This window comes from Podarcis tiliguerta (assembly GCF_965153285.1).
Source record: "Podarcis tiliguerta genome assembly, chromosome: 2".
In the NCBI taxonomy this organism is placed as follows: domain Eukaryota; kingdom Metazoa; phylum Chordata; class Lepidosauria; order Squamata; family Lacertidae; genus Podarcis; species Podarcis tiliguerta.
The window spans coordinates 111705181-111724898 of NC_139535.1; the positions used below are offsets into that span (position 1 = coordinate 111705181).

At 47.1% G+C, this 19718-nt stretch overlaps 1 protein-coding gene across 5 annotated transcripts in view; it reads right to left on the bottom strand.

The window, feature by feature from the left end:
• Nucleotides 1-19718, bottom strand: part of CSAD (cysteine sulfinic acid decarboxylase) — a 742174-nt gene that overhangs the window by 9886 nt on the left and 712570 nt on the right. Inside the window, exons 1-11 of one of the 5 annotated variants that reach the window (XM_083427686.1) lie at nt 19597-19614; nt 17179-17331; nt 15924-16076; nt 13651-13777; nt 12453-12543; nt 10203-10309; nt 9396-9511; nt 5734-5813; nt 3705-3759; nt 2923-3039; nt 459-523 (exon numbers count right to left, since the gene is read on the bottom strand). In XM_083427686.1, coding sequence (XP_083283812.1) covers nt 459-523; nt 2923-3039; nt 3705-3759; nt 5734-5813; nt 9396-9511; nt 10203-10309; nt 12453-12543; nt 13651-13777; nt 15924-16049 — 884 coding nt within the window. In that variant the 5' untranslated portion in view covers nt 16050-16076; nt 17179-17331; nt 19597-19614. Of the gene's footprint in view, nt 1-458; nt 524-2922; nt 3040-3704; nt 3760-5733; nt 5814-9395; nt 9512-10202; nt 10310-12452; nt 12544-13650; nt 13778-15923; nt 16077-17022; nt 17120-17178; nt 18820-19089; nt 19368-19596; nt 19686-19718 lie in introns of those variants that run through there. The other 4 variants (XM_083427685.1, XM_083427687.1, XM_083427689.1 and 1 more) reach the window with 4 other exon arrangements.

Sequence of the window (19718 nt, forward strand, 5' to 3'; positions counted from 1 at the left end):
AACAGAGTTTCACATGGAGGTGATAAAGATGCCTAATCTTTCCTTGCCAGCATTTCTCTCATGTTCACTTCTTGTTTATGGCCTCCGGGGTTGCTGAATGCATTCCTCCTTTAGTCCTGTTTTATTTACCCCAGAATGTATGCATGTTCAAATTAGCTCTTTGTAGTTTTAACTTTAAGTTTGTCCCACGTGGGTTTTTTTGAAATGCTCAGAGAAAATCTGATTGATTCTTACGAACACTGTGTAAAAAGTTCTTTTGTGAATAAAACGACCTGGGCCAAGGGGTGGACAGATTATTCTTGGCACTTCTTCCCAGAGTCTTGCTGGTCAAACCTCGTGTGTATTTTATTAATCAGAGTTCAATCCTTCCTTGCTTTTGGGACGCAACATTCCAGCCCTTGCATCACCGGTCCATTGGTATACAGCTCAAAGCCCACTCAAGAGTAAATATTGCCTACCTCTCGACTCCATTCAGAAGGTGCCGGTGCCTCTGCGAGAGGAGGGCACTGCCACCCCATGCAGCCTACAAGAGAGTGACAGAGGCGTATCAGTCATTAAGAACCCATCCGGGCAAAGTGTGTCAACGAGGTGCTCGTCTGGTCAGAAATCCCAATCTGAAAATACCTGAAGAGCATAATTCCAGGGATAGCTGACCAGTGATGGAATGGGAGTCTCACACCCATTTATGCATTTGATATGTTTCATCGTGGCATATCTACTGAACATGAGAGCTGGTTATGGGACAGGCCCACAACTGCCTCTATGCCACCAACAGTTAACCCATTTCTAAGGGCCCATCTAGGGGACGCAGGTGGCGCTGTGGGTTAAACCACAGAGCCTAGGGCTTGCTGATCAGAAGGTCGGCGGTTCAAATCCCCGCGACGGGGTGAGCTCCCGTTGCTCGGTCCCTGCTCCTGCCAACCTAGCAGTTCGAAAGCACAAAGTGCAAGTAGATAAATAGGTACCGCCCCAGCAGGAAGGTAAACGGTGTTTCCGTGTGCTGTTCTGGTTCGCCAGAAGCAGCTTAGTCATGCTGGCCACATGACCCGGAAGCTGTACGCCGGCTCCCTGGGCCAGTAAAGCGAGATGAGCACCGCAACCCCAGAGTCCTTTGCGACTGGACCTAACGGTCAGGGGTCCCTTTACCTTTACCTTTAAGGGCCTGTCTATAAGGGCTAGAAACTTGAGGACAATCACAAGCTTCAGATGAAAGCATCTCAAGACACTGAATTCTGCCCCCAAACCCAAAAGCTGGACTTACTTGGAATGATCACAGAAACGAAGAATACATCCAACCCTTCTTCCCGGTCTTTTCCCCACTGCCTTGATTTTTTTGTCCCTCTTCCACCCTACTACCTCTTGGATAATAATTAAATAGTAATCACCCTACAAGGGACGCGGGTGGCGCTGTAGGTTAAAGCCTCAGTGCCTAGGGCTTGCCGATCGAAAGGTCGGCGGTTCGAATCCCCGCGGCGGGGTGCGCTCCTGCTGTTCGGTCCCAGCGCCTGCCAATCTAGCAGTTCGAAAGCACCCCTGGGTGCAAGTAGAGAAATAGGGACCGCTTACTAGCGGGAAGGTAAACGGCGTTTCCGTGTGCGGCTCTGGCTCGCCAGAGCAGCGATGTCATGCTGGCCACGTGACCCGGAAGTGTCTTCGGACAGCGCTGGCCCCCGGCCTCTTTGAGTGAGATGGGCGCACAACCCTAGAGTCTGTCAAGACTGGCCCGTACGGGCAGGGGTACCTTTACCTTTACCTTTAATCACCCTACAAAGCAGGTTGTCTGCTACATCTATGCATGACTGATTCACTGCTCTGGTCTGTCCTCAATAGGGGCAGGTTGCGTCCCTGCATCTGCAGCACGCAATCGCTTCTAATGCAGAGACACGAAAGAACAATTCATCCTAGGAGGTTAGCTGTTGCACCTCTGCATGGGGCAAATCTTGCAACTACATCCTGAAAGGAGCAGGATTGTGTGATCATCCTAAGACCAAAAAAATAAAATTTCATGGGGCAAATGATCGTGACATGACTTTTTGCACATAACACCAGAAAGCAATTCTGTGGACATGAATCACTGGTCAAGATCCAAAGAGACCTGTGTATGTACACAAAGGTCGCTCTGTGCGTGCAGGAAGAAACAGCTGCTTTTACCTTTCGGCTGCAGCTCCTGTCGACTCCCTGAAAGCTACTTCACGAGAGGTTTTGGGGAGGGACTGTGATAGGAAAGCCACCTCACCTGCCAATACAGTGGTGCCTCGCAAGACGAAATTAATTCGTTCCGCGAGTTTTTTCGTAGAGCGAGTTTTTTTGTCTTGCGAAGCACCACGGCGGGGAGGGGTGGGGAGAAGCAGGGCAGCTGCCGCAGCCGGTCCTTGGACTCACCCGCGCCTTGAGGACACTGCGCGACACGGCTGCTGGAGTGCGGCGGGGCTCAGGAGCGCGACTCCGGCTGCAGTGCTGGCTGCTGGCAGCAACAGCTCCTGAGGGGAGCGCGCAAGGGCGGTGGGCAGCGGCGCGAGGCAGCCGGAAGGTCGGCCGGAAGGTGGGAGGGAGCCGGAGGAGCGGGGAAGCGAGCGTGCGACCGTCGCCATGACAGGAGAGGCAAGGCTGTTTCGTCTAGCGAAGCAAGCCCTTAAAAAAATCCGTCTTGCGAAGCACCTCAGAAAACAAAAAACCCTTTCATCTAGCGGGTTTTTCGTCTTCCGAGGCATTTGTCTTGCGGGTACCACTGTATGTCAGAAGTGGACCACCTGTCTCTAAGGACCATCTTCTATCCTTGGTCTGGGTGGCATTCAGGGTTTAAAAGACACAGAACACACACACCCCTCCCCATTTTCTCTCTCTCACACACACTTATAACAGGCACCTCCTGCCATCCCCGAGGATCTGTAGGGCACCAATCCCTCAGCGTGCCGCACTTACATCAACGTGAAGCCAGACCTTGTGCCTTGCGCACACTTCCGCAATCTCAGCCACGGGGTCGAAGGCTCCCAGGACGGTGGTGCCACAGGTGGCATTGACAAAGAAGGGGAATGCCCTCTGGAAAAGAAGAACATCAGGAGCAGGCATTGGCAGACTGGCGCAGGTTTTGCCAATCTGGTGCCCTCCGGAGGTTTTGGACTACAACTCCCATCAGCCCCAGCCAGAGCAGTCTGGGTTGGCTAGAGCTGATTTTCTGTGAACATTACAAAGATGTTGTCTCCCAACAACACACATCCCCTCCCCCACTCTATGTCTCTCTCTGATCATGTTTGGTAACAGGTTAGACACCGCTTTTAACAACAACAACAATTTATCATTTATACCCCGCCCATCTGGCTAGGTTTCCCCAGCCACTCTGGGCGGCTCCCAACAGAATATTAAAAACACGATAAAACATCAGTCATTAAAAGCTTCCCTAAACAGGGCTGCCTTCAGATGTCTTCTAAAAGTCAGAGAGTTGTTTATTTCCTATACATCTGACGGGAGGGCGCTCCACAGGGCGGGCGCCACTACCGAGAAGGCACTGTAATCTCACTTCTTGCAGTGAGGGAACCACCAAAAGGCCCTTGGAACTGGACCTCCGTGCCTGGGCTAAACGATGGGGGTAGAGAAGCTCCTTCAGGTGTTAAGTAGGCAAGTCCTCAGAAAAAGAGTGGAGCATTATGAAGGAAAATATCCTGTGCTCTTAGTTCTGCCCTCTTCACCGTCCAGAGGAAACCTACCTCAGATTTGGCCTGGTTGATCTTTTTCTCCAGATCAGCAGGGATCATTTTTCCCCTGAAGGAGAAAGAAAGCAGTGGCAGAAGTGAGCCTTAAGACAATCTACCTCTAGAACCAACCTATGCAAGGAGCAGAATCGTGTGGTGCATGTTTGCCCCGGAATGTGCTATTACAGGCTGCAGCAGGTATAGAATCTCCTGGTCAAACGACTCCCTGTTTCAAAAGTCCCTGTGCACACAGAAAACTAGTGCCTTTGTGCCCAAGAAAGATGTTAAATTATTTTTGTATGCCACAACTGCTGCTCGTATTTTGTTAGCTAAAAAGTGGAAAACCCAAGAATTACCAACAATAGAAGAATGGCAGATGAAGATGATGGATTTTTCGGAGCTGGCCGACCTAACTGGAAGAGTCCGCGACCAGAAGGAGGAGGAGTATCAGGAAGAGTGGAATAAATTTAATGATTATTTAGTTAAATTTGCTATGTTAAACTAACTGAAAACAGCTTGCAGATACTTAATGGGCTCAGGATTTTATTTATGTTAAGTGATGAATTAATATGTTTAATTCCATAAGGTGAAGATCTAAGGATGTTGATGTTTAAGTTAAATTTCATAAAAATTGGGATTTGGAAAACCGTTAAAAGGACATGCAATGAAATTCAATCAAGGGGAAGCGAGGAAGTCACTTAACAAAGTTAATAACTGTAATTTTCAATAAGGCTATGATTTTTGTTTGTTTGATTGTTTATAATATTGTGAAAACTAATAAAATTTTTGAGAAAGAAAAAAAAAAGTCAACTAGTGCCTTTGGGCGAAGGAGTTCTAGGCGAGCCCTCTCTATGAAGCATTGCTTTTCCACGTCCGGGAAGATATTTTTCCTAAGGGGAAGCACCGAGAAAAAGATCCCCTACCTGCAATCCGAAATGGCAAAATCCACATATACCTGTTCCACGTTAGCTTGTGCAGATCAACCACTAAAGGATGATCCATTCAACCTCTTGGGAGGCCTGTTTTAAATCTCTGCCAACTTTCAAAGGCAAAGTGCAAAGTGACACACTGGCCTAAAGCCTTCTTGACACAACTCTAGTGTTAATGCAACTACCTTAACCTTTTCGGAACTTTTTGTCATTGGAAAGAATTTGAGGGAAACATCTTTTCCGTCTTGAGGACTAGAAGAGAAATAAAAATAAATCTTTGGTTTTCAGGGTGCTAAATTCTATCCTCCATTAGAAGAAGAAGAAGAGTTTGGATTTGATATCCCGCCTTTCACTCCCCTTCAGGAGTCTCAAAGCGGCTCAAAATCTCCTTTCCCTTCCTCCCCCACAACAAACACTCTGTGAGGTGAGTGGGGCTGAGAGACTTGAAAGAAGTGTGACTGGCCCAAGGTCACCCAGCAGCTGCATGTGGAAGAGCAGAGACGCGAACCCGGTTCCCCAGATTACGTGACTACTGCTCTTAACCACTACACCACACTGGCTTTCATTATCAGCTCCTATGTTAGCTGCGAAATCACTGTGTACCTGTCTATGGGCTTATTTTTTGCTCTATAAGACGCACCAGACCACAAGGCGCACCTAGTTTTTGGAGGAGGAAAACAAGAAAAAAAATATTCTGAATCTCAGAAGCCAGAACAGCAAGAGGGATCGCTGCGCAGCGAAAGCAGCAATCCTTCTTGCTGTTCTTGCTTCTGGGATAGCTGCGCAGCCTGCATTCGCTCCATAAGCCGCACACACATTTCCCCTTACTTTTTAGGAGGGGAAAAGTGAGTCTTATAGAGCAAAAAATACGGTAATTTTCCATTAAGTATTGGGGAAGGGGGAGGGAATCTGGAAACAAAAGGAAAAAGAAAAACAGAGATAAGCAATGGTGTCTCTGTCCTTGGGTATTTCCCAGGGGAGGCATCTGTTAAAGGTGCATTTGGTAGGTAGGTATCATGTCTCAGGGCAAATTATTTTATTAGATGGTCCACTGGCAGTGCCAGGAGACCTGGGCCGGGTCAAGTCTCACAAGGGTTTCCGATGGAAGCTCTCACTTTTCATCAACAGCAACAAGGTAGATGTTGTCTGTGCCAATTCCCAGGAAAGCCGCTCCCTTCTGGATGGAGTAATGGCACTGGAAGAGAAGCCAGAAAAAGAGGGAATTAGAGGATGATGATAGTAACAACAACAACAACAACAACAACAACAACAACAACAACAACAATAATAATAATTTATACCCCGCCCATCTGGCCGGGCTTCCCCAGCCAGTCTGGGCGGCTTCCCAAAAAATATTAAAATACTGTAATACATCAAACATTAAAAGCTTCCCTAAACAGGGCTGCCTTCAGATGTCTTCTAAAAGTCTTTGACATCTGGTGGGAGGGCGTTCCACAGGGTGGGTGCCACTACCAAGAAGGCCCTCTGCCTGGTTCCCTGGCTTCTCGCAGTGAAGGAACCACCAGAAGGCCCTCGGTGCTCGACCTCAGTGTCCGGGCAGAACGATGGGGGTGGAGACGCTCCTTAAGATATACTGGACCGAGGCAGTTTAGGGCTTTAAAGGTCAACACCAACACTTTGAATTGTGCTCAGAAACGTACTGGGAGCCAATGTAGGTCTTTCAAGACTGGTGTTATGTGGTCCCGGCGGCCGCTCCCAGTCACCAGTCTAGCTGGCGCATTCTGGATTAGTTGTAGTTTCCGGGTAGCCCCCCAGAGAGCACATTGCAGTAGTCCAAGCAGGAGAGAACCAGAGCACGCACCACTCTGGCGAGACAGTCTACGGGCAGGTAGGGTCTCAGGTTGCATACCAGATGGAGCTGGTAAACAGCTGCCCTGGACGCAGATTTGACCTAGGATACTAGCAGAGGCTGGTCCATTTGGGGCTAATAAGACACTGGCCCACCAACCGTAGCCTATTCTCAGCAAACACCCATCTGTGGGTCTTCTAACAACCAGCCCAATGGGTGGCACTGCCTCTCAGCTTCCACCTCTGCAGTCTCAGTTTTGCCCTTATAGAAGTTATCAGGGAGGGAGATGGTGACAAACCTATAATTAGTTGACTCTGCATGTCATCGGCTCTCTGGCGCCACCTCCTGTTGGCCTCTGGCTTCTGCCCTAGCAGCACCAATGGGCATCAGCCACCATGGACTGATACCTCTATTGGAAGCTGTCTAATACGGTGGTACCTCGCGTTACATACGCTTCAGGTTACATACGCTTCAGGTTACAGACTCTGCTAACCCAGAAATATTACCTCGGGTTAAGAACTTTGCTTCAGGATGAGAACAGAAATCGTGCAGCGGCAGCAAGAGGCCCCATTAGCTAAAGTGGTGCTTCAGGTTAAGAATAGTTTCAGGTTAAGAACGAATTAAGTTCTTAACCCGAGGTACCCACTGTACATGGATAGGCAAACTAAGGCCCAGGGGCAGGATCCGGCCCAATCGCCTTCTAAATTCGGCCCGTGGACGGTCCGGGAACCAGCGTGTTTTCACATGAGTAGAATGTTTCCTTGTATTTAACATGCATCTCTGGGTTATTTGTGGGGCATAGGAATTCGTTCATTCCCCCCCCCCCACACACACAAAAAAATATAGTCCAGCCTCTCACAAGTTCTGAGGGACAGTGGACCGGCCCCCTGCTGAAAAAGTTTGCTGACCCCTGGTCTAATACAATTTGATCATTTGGGGTCCATTTGAAGTGATTTCCCTTATGAGGTTAAGCAGCCCTTGAGTGCGTGCAGATATTGGCCCGCCCCAGAAATCCAATTAAATAATTTATTCAAAAGAAGTATATGGTAAAGAGGAAGCAGCAGGGGAGAGCGAAACCACTCGTAAGCAGCTCAGAATTGAAATATAATATTATACTAGAATATTGGTTTAATCCTTCACTAATCCAAACTTAACACTGGGATTTCTCAATCCTTCCGCTAGGCAGACTTAATCAGTAACTTGGCTTCTTCACTTATAGGTGATGCAGGGCTGGGTAAAATAACAGCCTGAGGATGGCATAGCTGTAGCAAAGGCCCTCCAGCTGAGAACGTGTAGAGGAGTCTTCCCCCTGCTCCACCTCCAAGGAGACCTCAGGTCTGAGGTCTGGGCAAGGCTGAAGCCACAGTCACAATACCCACACATATGCACCAGTGCTGGAACTGGTCATGTCTGGGATAATACAGAAGCCATCATAAAGTTTGCTGTGTATACATTTGGAGAAGTGCTGGCCATCCATAACCAGTGCTAGAAACTCAGACACATAAACTAGGCATCAAATGGCACCTTAAACCTAGGTTATGGTTGCCACAACGGAATGTCTATTTGTCAGGGGTTGGACTAGACCATCGAGGGTTTCTTCCAATACAGTGGTGCTTCGCAAGACGAAATTAATCCGTTCCGTGAGTCTCTTTGTCTAGCGGTTTTTTCGTCTTGCGAAGCAACCCTATTAGCGGATTAGCGGTTTAGCGGCTATTAGCGGCTATTAAAGGCTTAAGGGATTAGCGGATTAGCTGCTAAAAGGCTATTAGCGGTTTAGCGGCTTAGAAAACGGGGGTGGGGAGCGAAAAAAAATCTCAAGACTCGCAAGATATTTTCGTCTTGCGAAGCAAGCCCATAGGGAAATTCGTCCTGCGAAGCGCATCGAAAAACGGAAAACCCTTTCGTCTAGTGGGTTTTCCGTCTTGCGAGGCATTCGTATTGCGGGGCACCACTGTACATTGCTTGACTCTAGCTTTCTCAAACAACAGTTCGCTTGATCCAGTATGCAAGAAGGAGAAACACAAACAGTGGAAATGGGAATGGCATTAACTATGGACTAAGGCTGGGTTTTTGAAACTGTGGTCTGTGAGTTCCATCATCATCATCATCACCATCGTCTTCATATATTTATACCCCGCCCATCTGGCTGGGTTTCCCCAGCCACTCTGGGCGGCTCCCAATCGAATATTAAAAACACAATAGAACATTAAGTATTAAAAATTTCCCTAAACAGGGCTGCCTTCAGATGTCTTTTAAAAGTAGAGTAGTTGTTTATCTCTTTGACATCTGATGGGAGGGCATTCCAAAGGACTGGCGCCACTACTGAGAAGGCCCTCTGCTTGGTTCCCTGTAACCTCACTTCTCACAGTGAGGGAATCACCAGAAGGCCCTCGGAGCTGGACCTCAGTGTCTGGGCTGAATGATGGGGGTGGAGACGCTCCTTCAGGTATACTGGGCCAAGGCCGTTTAGGGCATTAAAGGTCAGCACCAACACTTTGAATTGGGCCCGGAAACATACTGGGAGCCAAGGCAGGTCTCTCAGGACCGGTGTTATATGGTCCTGGCAGCCACTCCCAGTCACCAGTCTAGCTGCCGTATTCTGAATTAATTGCACTTTCTGAGTCACCTTCAAAGATAGCCCCACATAGAGCGCATTGCAGTGGTCCAAGCAGGAGATAACAAGAGCATGCACCACTCTGGCAAGAAAATCTACGGGCAGGTAGGTTCTCAGCCTGCGTACCAGATGGAGCTGGTAAACAGCTGCCCTGGACACAGAATTGACTTGCGCCTCCATGGACAGCTGTGAGTCCAAAATGACTCCCAGGCTGCGTACCTGGTCCTTCAGGGGCACAGTTACCCCATTCAGGACCACTTGGGTGGCCTCTGGAAAGGCTGCAGCACAGTCAAATATCAGGCAGCAAACAGACAGACAAACAAACAAACAACCAACTCAGAAGAATAACATACCTCCTGCGAAGTGAACACTGCCAGTTTCGGTATTGCCCAGTTACCCTTCTGCTTGCAATCTGGGAAGCGGTGGTATCGTGCCACGTTCATAGCATACATGTTGGAGATTGAGCCCCCTGCAAAAAAAGAGCCCAGAGAGATCATGGCCTAAGGTTATTTATTTCTATTTCTATGCTATTTAATGCACTCATAGCCAGGTATATGTGTATGCCGTAATTCTGTAGGAACACAGCAAAGATTCAGAATGTATCATCGGGTGCAGATTTCAGCTTCCATTAAAACAAACCAACAAAAAAAAACCAAGGGAGCAAGTTCCTAGCCTTGGTGGCTGCGAAGGTTAAAAATGGACAATAGCTGCTAAAATCTCAGAAGCCAGAGGAGGAATGAAAGAAGATTTCCAGTGGATAGGGAAGCGGTGAAACACTTGCTTAGCCATCCCCATTACTAGCAAAACCAGAATAAAATATGCAAGTAGTTAAGAATCCATGCAAAGTCAGAAGCAGCAGAGAAGAAAGAGCATGAAGATTGCCTGCTTTCACTTATAAATGGCAATTATAATGTCAAATATCAAGGTTAGTATGGGATTCCTAAAGCGAAACTCCAAGTTGTTTTCGGTGCAACAAGTTGCAGACCAGAGGCAGCCATAGCCATCGTGGTGGCCTCGAGATGTTATTTGACTACAATTCCCATCATTTCAGACCATTGCCCAGGTGGGCTTAAATCTGCTTCAGGTGGACAATATACAGCCCTCTGTAAAGGTACTGCTGCAGATTTGACCTAGAACACGCAGAAAGGAATATCACTCACCAGGACTAAAGAGCCCATCCCCTTCCTCCCAGCCAATCAGCTCCCGCAGCTTCTTCAGAACCACCTCCTCCATCAATACAAACACAGGGGCAATCTCATATGTGTACCTAGAACACAAGGCGAGATGATGTTTTGGTCCAAGTCATATACCTGCAATTGTATGTCACAAGTAAGTATCGGGGAGTTTCACCTAGGAAAGGTGCCTAGGAAGTAAAGAGTGGTTGGCGAATGGTTGGAGGGACGCTGGCAGGCCTATCAGGAATCCAAGGAATTATACTGTACTAATAGATGAGACCTTCATCCCTTAGCAGGGCGCACACAGCCGCTGAAAAAAATATTGTTAAAATGGAAAAAAATAACAAAAGAAAGTAAAACGGTTCACAAAATGACCTGGGCATAGTTCTATCACTGAACTATTCTGACAATCTCATTCCGCAGGGATAGACAATCATACTATGAACAGACATGCTCTCTGAGGTATGGAGGAAGCACTCTATTTCCCTGGATACAAAAACTCTGAATTTTGAGTGCTCTGAAAACGCCATGCCTCCACAACAGAGCCCAACAGTGCAATACCTGCTTGTAAGTCCTACTGATTCCCCCTGAGAAGTGTGTGGCGTTTAAGTGATGCAGCGTGCAGAATATATGTAACAAACTACCAGATGTGAGGAACTGCATGGGTGCTGACAGCCAACATCTATCTCTTTAGCTTGGCGGGGTGGGGGAGGGCAAGTATGATGTCCTGTCCTGTGACATCACCACCTCAGGGCTTACTTAGGGCTGCTCTGGCTTAATAGTTGCTCCTTGCCATGGATGCGAATATGTGAATACAACTGTGTCATGTTTCTACCCCACAACTTTGCATTCAGTGGCGTAGCGTGGGGGGTGCAGGGGGGGCCGGCCGCACCGGGCGCAACATCTGGGGGGGGGGCGCTCGCACTCGCAGCTCTCTGCCCCTACCTGGCTCACTCACTCTCTCTCACTGCAGTGCTGGCTGTGAGAATCCGATCCGCGTCGCCGGGTCGCCGCCCACTGTGGAGGGGAGGGTGCCAGGTGTGCGGTGCGGTGCAGAGAGAGAACGAGGGACTATCTGGGGGAGGGACAGTGCAGCGGGGGGGGGGCACAAAGTACTTGCCTTGCCCCGGGTGCTGACAACCCACGCTACGCCACTGTTTGCATTATCAGAAATATGTAGTTTGCCTGCATCACAGGAGGTGGCTCACGTAGAAAACTGCTATGCTCACTTCCTTCCAGGATCAAGGATGGAATTAGTGAAGGGGGAAGAAGAAGAAGAAGAAGAGTTTGGATTTGATATCCCGCTTCATCACCACCCTAAGGAGTCTCAAAGCGGCTAACAATCTCCATTCTCTTCCTCCCCCACAGCAAACACTCTGTGAGGTGAGTGAGGCTGAGAGACTTCAAAGAAGTGTGACTGGCCCAAGATCACCCAGCAGCTGCATGTGGAGGAGTGGAGACGCAAACCCGGTTCACCAGATTACGAGTCCACCACTCTTAACCACTACACCACACTGGGGAGGGGCTTTTGTGATGGTACTCACCGCTACAGAGTACCACGAACCTCTTTTTTGCTGCCCATGGCAGCCATTTTGTGCAGATACTCATGGCCCTTCTAGTCATATATGAACACTGGCACCTCAATTTTTTTAACCCTCAAAAAGCACTAGATAGAGATACAGAAGTTGAACAGAATCTATTCCGGGAGTCCGTTTGACTTCCAAAACATTTGGAAACCAAGACGTGGCTTCCGACTGGCTGCAGGAAGCTCCTGCAGCCAATCGGAAGCTACAGAAGCCACGTCAGACGTTCAGGTTCCAAAGAACGTTCACGAACCAGAACACTCACTTCCGGGTTTGCGGTGTTTGGGAGCCAAAATGTTCGACTCGCAAGGTGTTCAGGATGCAAGGTACGACTGTATATAGAAAGGGATATGGATAGAAATATATACATAAAAGACATATCAGAGTTGAAAGGTCTTTGGGAAAAAGATTGTATGTACACTAAGACCACTTTTGCCTCTGGTAAAGAGTTCTGCATTTCAAGAACCTGCAAACCCTGTTTGATCGCAGAGGACAAAATAAATATGAGGGTAGACCCTAGGAAGCAACGCCCTAATCGACTCAATCTAACCATTTTCAGCTCTTTTTAAAACAATAATCCGTACTGAGCCCAAGAGAGCCATTGCAACCTATTTTAATGCCATGGTTTCATCAGAAAAGTGCAAACACATACTGGCTGGTGTTGAGCATCTCTGTGATCAGCCGTCCGGCCAAAGCATGGGGATCAAGTCCTGAAAACAACTGGTTGAAAAATCGCGGGTGACCTGAGAAAGAAAGAGAAAGAGAGTAAGTAGCTATGCTGAACTGAAGCTACTTTGGATCAGTCTACAGCACAATCACATCATACCAAATATAATTCTCTTTTTGGAAGTGGGGTGTGGGGAACACACTCTTTTACACAGGGAATGAATGAAATGTACAGCAGGAAGGCATTTGGGCTGGGCAATAACTGGTTTTCAACATCGTGATATATCACCAGCTAAACATCGCGATATACTGATATATCGCAATGTTTGAAATAAGGGTGGAGCTATGTAGAGGCATTGGCTGGCTTCACATTCCCCCCCCCCCCCCCGCATTGTGATTTTTTGCATAGCGTGCACACACACACACATCATGGTTCGCAATATACTGCCAGGTCAAAAATTATGAAACTGATATCATGGACTTCAAACCGGTTTTGGACGATATATCACCCAACCCCAGAAAACGCTTGTTTTCTAAAGCACTAATTACAGTGGTACCTCGGGTTAAGAACTTAATTCGTTCTGGAGGTCTGTTCTTAACCTGAAACTGTTCTTAACCTGAGGTACCACTTTAGCTAACGGGACCTCCTGCCGCCGCCGTGCAATTTCTGTTCTCATCCTGAGGTAAAGTTCTTAACCCAAGGTACTATTTCTGTGTTAGCGGAGTCTGTAACCTGAAGAGTCTGTAACCTGAAGCATCTGTAACCCAAGTTACCACTGTACTTTGCCTCCGATCTTCGGAACGCTGCTGTCTCTGTTTGCTGAAAAGATGCCAGAACATGCTGTTTCCTTTAGGACATATTTACATAACCAGAGATATTTGTCTTGAATTCTGACTTCATGTGTACAAGGACAGCGAATTCCAGGGTGTTTTAGCCACACCCCCTTGGCTCACAATTTTCATTGCCTTTGGGCTACTGTGCATATATAGGCTATTTTAAATCCATGTGTCTTTACACTGGAGGCGATAGTCAGCTTTGTCAGCAGGTCACTTAACATGAGAAGCATCCCGTTTTGCTGCTTGAGGCCATGGAAACAAGACCTAACTGGAGCAGGAACTACATATTACTCCACATGCAGGAACTACGCTATTTCACGAACGAGACGCTGGTGCCAGGCACTCACATGTCTTCACACTGTATCTGATAACATCCCGGCAGCGGTCCAGCAATCTCTCCTGCAGCTCCCCTCCGTCTTTTAGATCCAGGTCCAGGATTTGCTGCAGCTCTTCAGGTTCCTTCCAATCACACACCTAACAAGGAAGGAAACAGGTTGGCCAGTTCATATTGAAAAGTTCAGGCGGCATTCACATAAATGCTTGAAAGCCAAATAACATAGTCCCATCCTCACGTTATGCCAGTAATTAAGCCAGTAATTAAGCATTGGATAAATACACCATTATATAAGAACAACCCCCAAGATTATGTTGTGAGAATGAGCCCTGAAAGCCTTAAATGGGCCATTGATTTTGGACATAATATTGAATGAGAAGCATGGCAGGAATTATGGAATGTAAATATGAAATTATGGGACGCGGGTGGCGCTGTGGGTAAAAGCCTCAGCGCCTAGGGCTTGCTGATCGAAAGGTCGGCGGTTCGAATCCCCGCGGCGGGGTGCGCTCCTGTCATTCGGTCCCAGCGCCTGCCAACCTAGCAGTTCGAAAGCACTCCCGGGTGCAAGTAGATAAATAGGGACCGCTTACTAGCGGGAAGGTAAACGGCGTTTCCGTGTGCGGCTCTGGCTCGCCAGAGCAGCGATGTCACGCTGGCCACATGACCCGGAAGTGTCTTCGGACAGCGCTGGCCCTCGGCCTCTTTGAGTGAGATGGGCGCACAACCCTAGAGTCTGGCAAGACTGGCCCGTACGGGCAGGGGTACCTTTACCTTTTAAATATGAAATTAATGGCCTGTACGGTATTGAAGGAGAATCTATGGAAAATGATCTATAGATGGCATCTTACGCCGGTAAAACTGGCAAAGATGTACAGAATGAAAAACAAGAAATGTTGGAAATGTGGAGAGGTAGAGGGAGACCTTTACCACATGTGGTGGACCTGTGGTAAAGTGAAGGGCTTCTGGGAATCAATTTACAATGAACTTTAAAAAATCTTTAAATATACTTTTCCAAAAAAAAAGCCCGAAGCCTTTCTACTGGGATTGACAAGAAAGGAAATTAAAAAAAAAGATAAAAGTCTCTTTCTATATGCCACGACGACAGCAAGAATTATATTGGCCAAGAACTGGAAAACGGATGCTATACCTACTATATTGGAATGGCAGGTTAAAATGATGAATTATACAGAACTGGCCAGAATATCAGGAAAACTAAGAGACTAGGGTGAACAGAAGTTTCAAGAAAATTGGAGTAAATATTTGATGTATATAAGAGACAACTGTAAAACTTTAAAGACACTGGTAGTATTTAAAGACACTTTAAAGACACTGGCAGTATTGCACTTGGGCAAAAAAAATGAGAGGCACAAATACAAGATGGGTGACACCTGGCAGTACATGTGAAAAGGATCTAGGAGTCTTGGTTGACCACAAACTTGACATGAGCCAACAGTGTGACGCGGCAGCTAAAAAAGCCAATGCAATTCTGGGCTGCATCAATAGGAGTATAGCATCTAGATCAAGGGAAGTAATAGTGCCACTGTATTCTGCTCTGGTCAGACCTCACCTGGAGTACTGTGTCCAGTTCTGGGCACCACAGTTCAAGAAGGACACTGACAAACTGGAACGTGTCCAGAGGAGGGCAACCAAAATGGTCAAAGGCCTGGAAACGATGCCTTATGAGGAACGGCTAAGGGAGCTGGGCATGTTTAGCCTGGAGAAGAGGAGGTTAAGGGTGATATGATAGCCATGTTCAAATATATAAAAGGATGTCACATAGAGGAGGGAGAAAGGTTGTTTTCTGCTGCTCCAGAGAAGTGGACACGGAGCAATGGATCCAAACTACAAGAAAGAAGATTCCACCTAAGCATTAGGAAGAACTTCCTGACAGTAAGAGCTGTTCGACAGTGGAATTTGCTGCCAAGGAGTGTGGTGGAGTCTCCTTCTTTGGAGGTCTTTAAGCAGAGGCTTGACAACCATATGTCAGGAGTGCTCTGATGGTGTTTCCTGCTTGGCAGGGGGTTGGACTCGATGGCCCTTGTGGTCTCTTCCAACTCTATGATTCTATGATTCTAGGTTTAGAATAACTCTAACAGCATATGGTAGATAAAGTAAAACATACAAAATGCGCGATGTTACAAATTATATGATACTTACCAAAGGAATGGAGGGAAGTCCGAAGCTCGGCAGAACTTAAGATAAATATGTGATTTATTTGTATAAGGTATGAATGTATGTATGTTCAATGGAAAATTAATAAAAATATATTAAAAAAGAAAGCCTTACCTTTTCAGAGGCGTCCATCCCTTTCCTTACACCTTCCTCAAGCATGATCTGGAATGCTTTTTGCAGGAACTCCTCACCAGCCACCTTATCCAAGGCAGGACACAACAGGGCATTATGTTCTGCCATTGTCAGCCACACCTCCTATGCAGGTCTCTGCAGGTTTGAGCAACGGGAAGCAATAAGTCAGATCACCCTTAAAATCTTGTAAAACATTTCTAGATAGTTATGATTAACCAGTATACAATTTCTGTTACATGAATGAACGAACAAACAAATAAATAAAAGGTATATCATTTCATTGGTGTGTTATATACCCCAGAATACACTGCAGCGAGTTACTGCAATCTATACCACATTCCTGATCTGAAACATCACTCTTTACATCTGCTTGGGGAAAGTTAAAGGTAAAGGTGAAGGACCCCTGACAGTTAAGTCCAGTCGCAAACGACTCTGAAAGTGACTCTAGGGTTGCAGTGCTCATCTCGCTTTACTGGCCAAGGGAGCCGACATTTGTCCGAAGTTTTTCCGGATCATGTGGCCACCATGACTAAGCTGCTTCTGGCGAAACCAGAGGAGCACACGGAAACGGCGTTTACCTTCCTGCCGGAGCGGTACCTATTTCTCTACTTGCACTTTGACGTGCTTTCGAACTGCTAGGTTGGCAGGAGCAGGGACTGAGCAACGGGAGCTCACCCCATCACGGGGATTTGAACCGCCGACCTTCTGATCGGCAAGCCCAAGCAAATCGGCAAACCACTCAGCGGTTTAGACCACAGCGCCACCCGCGTCCCTTGGGGAAAGTTAGTACTTCTTTAAAAAGGAACTAGCTCCCTCAACCCTTGTCTATGCTAATTTACAGTGCAATCATAGGCAAGTTCATTCGGAAGCAGGTCCCACTGAATTCAATGGGACTTACTTCCAGGTAACAGAATTGTAGGGTTAAAGGAATATCCCTCCCCTCCTTGCATTATTACAGTTCAGAAAAGTTCGCCTCACCCTATCGTCTAAAAATGGCAGACACCAGTAAGGTTTTATCCTGCTCTAAGTGCACACACCACTTTAAAGCGTATATTTGCAGCCACAAAGGTTAAACACTTACTTTTTTAAAAAATGGAAATTGATATTTTCAGGATAATAAATTCTGTGCCAACCATCACATTCTATACCACCCTAGTGATTACTAGAGCCACCTCCCTCTGGCCCTGGTTGTAGCTTGACGGTTTTATCACCCAAAGTGCCACTCATTTGACCGGACCTCTTTGCTGTTTCTCTCTGGTTTTTCTCTGTGGTGACTCTCCTTTGGCGTCCAGCAGCCCTCTGCTCTCCAAATAGCATTCAGGACGACTTCCTTGCTCTCCTCAGAGTGATAATTCCAGAAGGAGCATTAAATCCACTCCTTCGGTCTTTTCTAAAACCAAGCTCTAGTTAGCTGTGAAAACTCTTACAAAGATAGATCACCTTGCAGAGGTTATTTCCCCATGTCACTGGAATGTGGCGGGGGGTGGGGTGGGGTGTTGAGGACAGCAGACATTACGCCCAATTGCTATGGTTACCTGCTCAATCCTGCACGGATCTCCACTGATTTCAGGGACAAAGTACAAAGGCAGTATAACCTGTGATACACTGACAAGTATCATTATGAACACCAGGGGTAGTCAACCTTTTTATACCTGCCGCCCACTAATGCATCTTTCTTGATGGTAAAATTTCCTTACCGCCCACCAGTGCTCAATGGATTCCGCTTCTGCCGTAGAACCCTCTACCGCCCACCTGGAATCCTGAAACGCTCACTAGTGGGTTGACAACCCCTGGAGTACACCATGGGAGTGGAGATTTACACGTACGAACCAGGCAGGTGTGCTTCTTGTGTCAGAAAAGCAATTTATTTCAGGTACTGAGCTGTTTTGTTTTGCTTAGCCCTAAAAGTACAGGATGAGTCCTGCTAAGGGCTTTTTGAGATGCCAAACAAAGCACTTGCAACCATATTTGCCAACAGAAGCATTAGCTGTGTGTGCCTACAATTGTTCTACATTTCCTATTCTCATCTAATAGGGGCAGTATGTGAGAATAGTGTGGCCAGCTCTGGGCCTGAGCCTTATCAGCAACTGAATCTCTATTTGTTTGGTTGTAAGTCACTTAGTGTTGCCCTGAACAAGATAAAGTGACTAACAAATTTAACAAAAATAAAAAATAATAGCAATATGATGCTTCCCTCCATGCAGTGAAAAGCTTCACCAACGGACTTTGAGGAAGCCCTGGAGTAAGGAATATTGAAATTAACTGGAGGATTGTGCAATTCTTGTTAAGTGATTCAGTTTGTGTCCCTGTAGCACAGGATGTCCTCAGCCTTATCTGACTTGCAGAGCCATAAAATAAATTGCTATTGGCTGTTACTGTTGTCCCGCACCTAGACTTGTGTTTATAGCAAACTCCTTCCTCGCAGTTCACTTAAGGCAGGGATATTTCAACAACAGAGTTTTAAAGTTGTGACAAAGTGGTGGGTTTTCTAGATTAGAACATGCGTCACTCTTCACTCTCACAGTTAAAAAGATAAGAGTGCTATCTAGTTAAATAATACTGAATTTGAGCCCAATGATTTTGATGAGTCTATTCCAAGTATTATTTGATTGACTATCACCCTACGTGTATATCTATTTATTTTTAACAGTTCCCTGAACAAAGGGCGAACAATCCCTTTTTGCAACTGCAGGATAGCTTAGGTAAGAGTTGGGCATCAGGGATGCTTTTTGGGGCAATGCAGGTTACACCCGATGCATCAGTACACTCAAGATGCCACCAGCAGACAAAGACCAAGTTGATCATGTGACAGCTTCTGATTGATCAGCTTGACTTTTTGAATAAGAAGCTATTTTTTCAGACCCAAGTTTGGGAAACCCTGGACTACACCATCCCTGACCATTGGTCATAGATTATGGGTTTTGTAGTCCATCAGCATCTGGAAGGCCACAGGTTCCTCATACTGGCTGATTAATGCAGGAGAGCATGTCAGGGATAGCCCCCTCCCCCCCCAAGCCTTCTGAAATAAAGTGTGGTAACTGATTGGATGGTGATAATAAAAAAGAATCATAGAGTTGTAGATTTTGGAAGGGTCCCCAACGGACAGTCCAACCCCCTGCAATGCAGGACTCTCAACACAGAATCATACAATTGTGGAAGCGGAAGGTACAAGGCAAAGCCTTCCTTCCTTTGCATCTGGTCATTGCAGGCCATGTCCATGGCCGACTGTGAATCGAAGCTCAGAATGCTGAAAGAACAGGGTGCCTCTAAGCATGCACAGAGTGCTTTCCTCTTGGTATAACCCAGCTTCTCCCAACAAATGGGGGTTTATGAGGCAGCGCTTCCTAAATCAGAGGATGAAGGAGCTTGAACAGAGGCGCCTCTCATTTGACAATTCAGCGAAGGACCAAGGGGCTTCTGTCAGGCGACCATCTACCAGTGAATCGGGGATTGGGGGGGGGAGTGACCCTCCAATGGACTACAACTCCCGTCAACCATCGCGGCTGATGGGAGCTGGAGTCCACAGGTTGTCCCATCCCCTGCGGCAGAAACCTAAAGCAGACCTCCTCGGAAACACCTTAGAAAGCGAGGGGAAGCCGGGAATGTATACCTTAAACGAGCCTTTCCCTCACCATCTGCTTTTCTAGCCCCTCACCTTTGCCTCTCTTTCCTGCCCCTACCAAGATGGCGGCGGCAGGCGCACAAACACGGAGCGCGGGCAATGCGCGTGCGCGAAGCCATCAAACCCCCCCCTTTTCCACACACACCGGAAGTGAT